Source organism: Suricata suricatta, chromosome 15 (genome assembly GCF_006229205.1).
Source record: "Suricata suricatta isolate VVHF042 chromosome 15, meerkat_22Aug2017_6uvM2_HiC, whole genome shotgun sequence".
NCBI classification, from domain to species: Eukaryota; Metazoa; Chordata; class Mammalia; order Carnivora; family Herpestidae; genus Suricata; species Suricata suricatta.
In genome coordinates, this window is record NC_043714.1 from 41,368,403 (window position 1) to 41,370,398 (window position 1,996).

Below are 1,996 nucleotides of genomic sequence, written 5' to 3' on the forward strand. Positions count from 1 at the left end.
TTAATGAATCTGAAATCCTGGTGGAGAGGGCAAAGCTAGAGATAATCTAGGAACGTGCCGGCAGTTTGAATTTGGAAAGTAGCATTCCCCATCCTGATTCACCATTTCCGTTTCTGTTCAGAGCACTTCCTGCTTGTCCCACAGAAGTTTAAGAGTGGCTGTGGGTATAATTAGCGGTACCTGGGTGGTTCAGTCGGTTGAGGGTAGGACTCTTGATATCATGGGATCAAGTCCTTGTTAGTCTCCATGCTAAGCGTGGAACCTGCTCAGGATTCTCTCTGCTTAGGATTCTCTCTCTCCCTCTGCTCCTCTCCCCTGCTAACGCTCTCTCTCTCTCTCTCTCTTTCTGATGTAAAAAAAAAAAAAGGTTAAAATTTAAAAATGGCTATGGGTATAATAACACATAAAAACTTAAAACAATATATTTATTTTTGAGAGAGAGAGAGAGGGGCAGAATGCGAGCGGGAGAGGAACAAAGAGAGAGAGGGAGACACAGAATCCGAAGTCGGCTCTCCATCAGAACTGTCAGCACGGAGCCAGATGCAGGGCTCAAAGACACACACCAAGATCATGACGTGAGCCAAAATGGAATGCTTAACCAACTGAGCCACCCACATGCCTCTATAATTACATATTAAATGTGAGACCCCAGAGAGAAAATCAGGTCTTATGTGTGAGAAAACAGAACTTTGTAGTGAGAAAACAAAACAAAAGCTGATCTTCTTTCTTCCTTATTTCTGATTATCTCCCACAATGATGTTACTTATAATTTCCAGTTAAGGGCCCACACCTGACATCTCTGGGGATGACTGCAGTCCCTCTCGATCCAGGTTTAAGCTACACACTAAGAATCTGACAGCTCTACAGCCTTGTAAAACTAACTAGTCCTGCACTTCAACAGCCTCATCTAACTTTCCTTCCTTCCTATATACCCTGTTCTTAAGAAACTTAAATTCAACCAGTTTTTCCCTAAGTCTGAAATGAAACTTTGACAGGCTCTAATGATCTAACTCGTCTGAGACGCTCGGTTTAGACGGTGATTAGAGGCTAACCTAAGACAAGGGCGCTTTGAGACAAAAAACAACAGATGGGAGGAAATAACCCCAAACCTGGAGTCCTATCTTTCAGTACCTCTTAACGCTATGTTGTGTCCTTCAGAGCCCTTGTGGCCGTAATTGGCTTGATGATTGTTTCTTGAGAGCCGCAGTCATGATTGAAAATGCTACCTGAAGCCCAGCGAGGACGTCCTTGACACGCATCCTGTTTTCTGGGAAAAGGTTACGTCCTTGACACGCATCCTATTTTCTGGGAAAAGGTTACCACCACGGCAGTTGAGCTGGGAAGAGGAGACAAATTGCTCCTGGCGACTCCAGCAGCGGTTCAAAGTACTGTTGCTGACCGGAATCACACACTGCAGTTTTCCCTTTTCCCAGCTTGCAAGATCACAGCGATAGCATTTGCATCTACAGATTATCTGCCAAATGGAAGTGGATGGGGAGAAACCACAACCAACTAGACTGTCAAAGAATCTCAAACCCGTGGCGGAGTTACACAAATGACCACACGAGACAGGAGAGGCCCGGAACTCCACCGCGGGCCGGCTCCGGGACGCGCCCAGGGGGCAGGATGATTGATTGATTTGTCCCCGGCCCGGGGCGCCCGCAGCTGGCTGGAGCCTTCGGTGACATCACGAGCCAGAGCGCGGGTCACGTGGTCCGCCCCGCCCCCTCCCGCCCCTCCTCCTCCTCTTCCCGCAGCCTCCCGAGCGCACTGTCCGGCCGCCGCAGCCGCTCGGACCTCTCGGCAGAGGCGTGGAGCGCGGGCCCCGGGCGAGCCGGGGAACCGGACCGGCGGCGACAGCGGCAGCGGCGGGGGAGCCGGCAGCAGCCCCACGGCGAGGCCCTAGTGACGCGGCCGACGCTCCTGCAAACTTGGGCGCCCGCTCGCGCCTCGGCGCCCGCGGCCCGAGCGATGAAGAAGGTCGCGCCCTGGACGC

At 51.5% G+C, this 1,996-nt stretch overlaps 1 protein-coding gene across 1 annotated transcript in view; it reads left to right on the plus strand.

The window, feature by feature from the left end:
* Positions 1-1,626: 1,626 nt before the first annotated feature.
* Positions 1,627-1,996, plus strand: part of LAPTM4B (lysosomal protein transmembrane 4 beta) — a 79,812-nt gene continuing 79,442 nt past the window's right edge. The window contains 1 exon segment of the mRNA XM_029923785.1: positions 1,627-1,988. Within this exon segment, the coding sequence (XP_029779645.1) occupies positions 1,627-1,988 (362 nt within the window).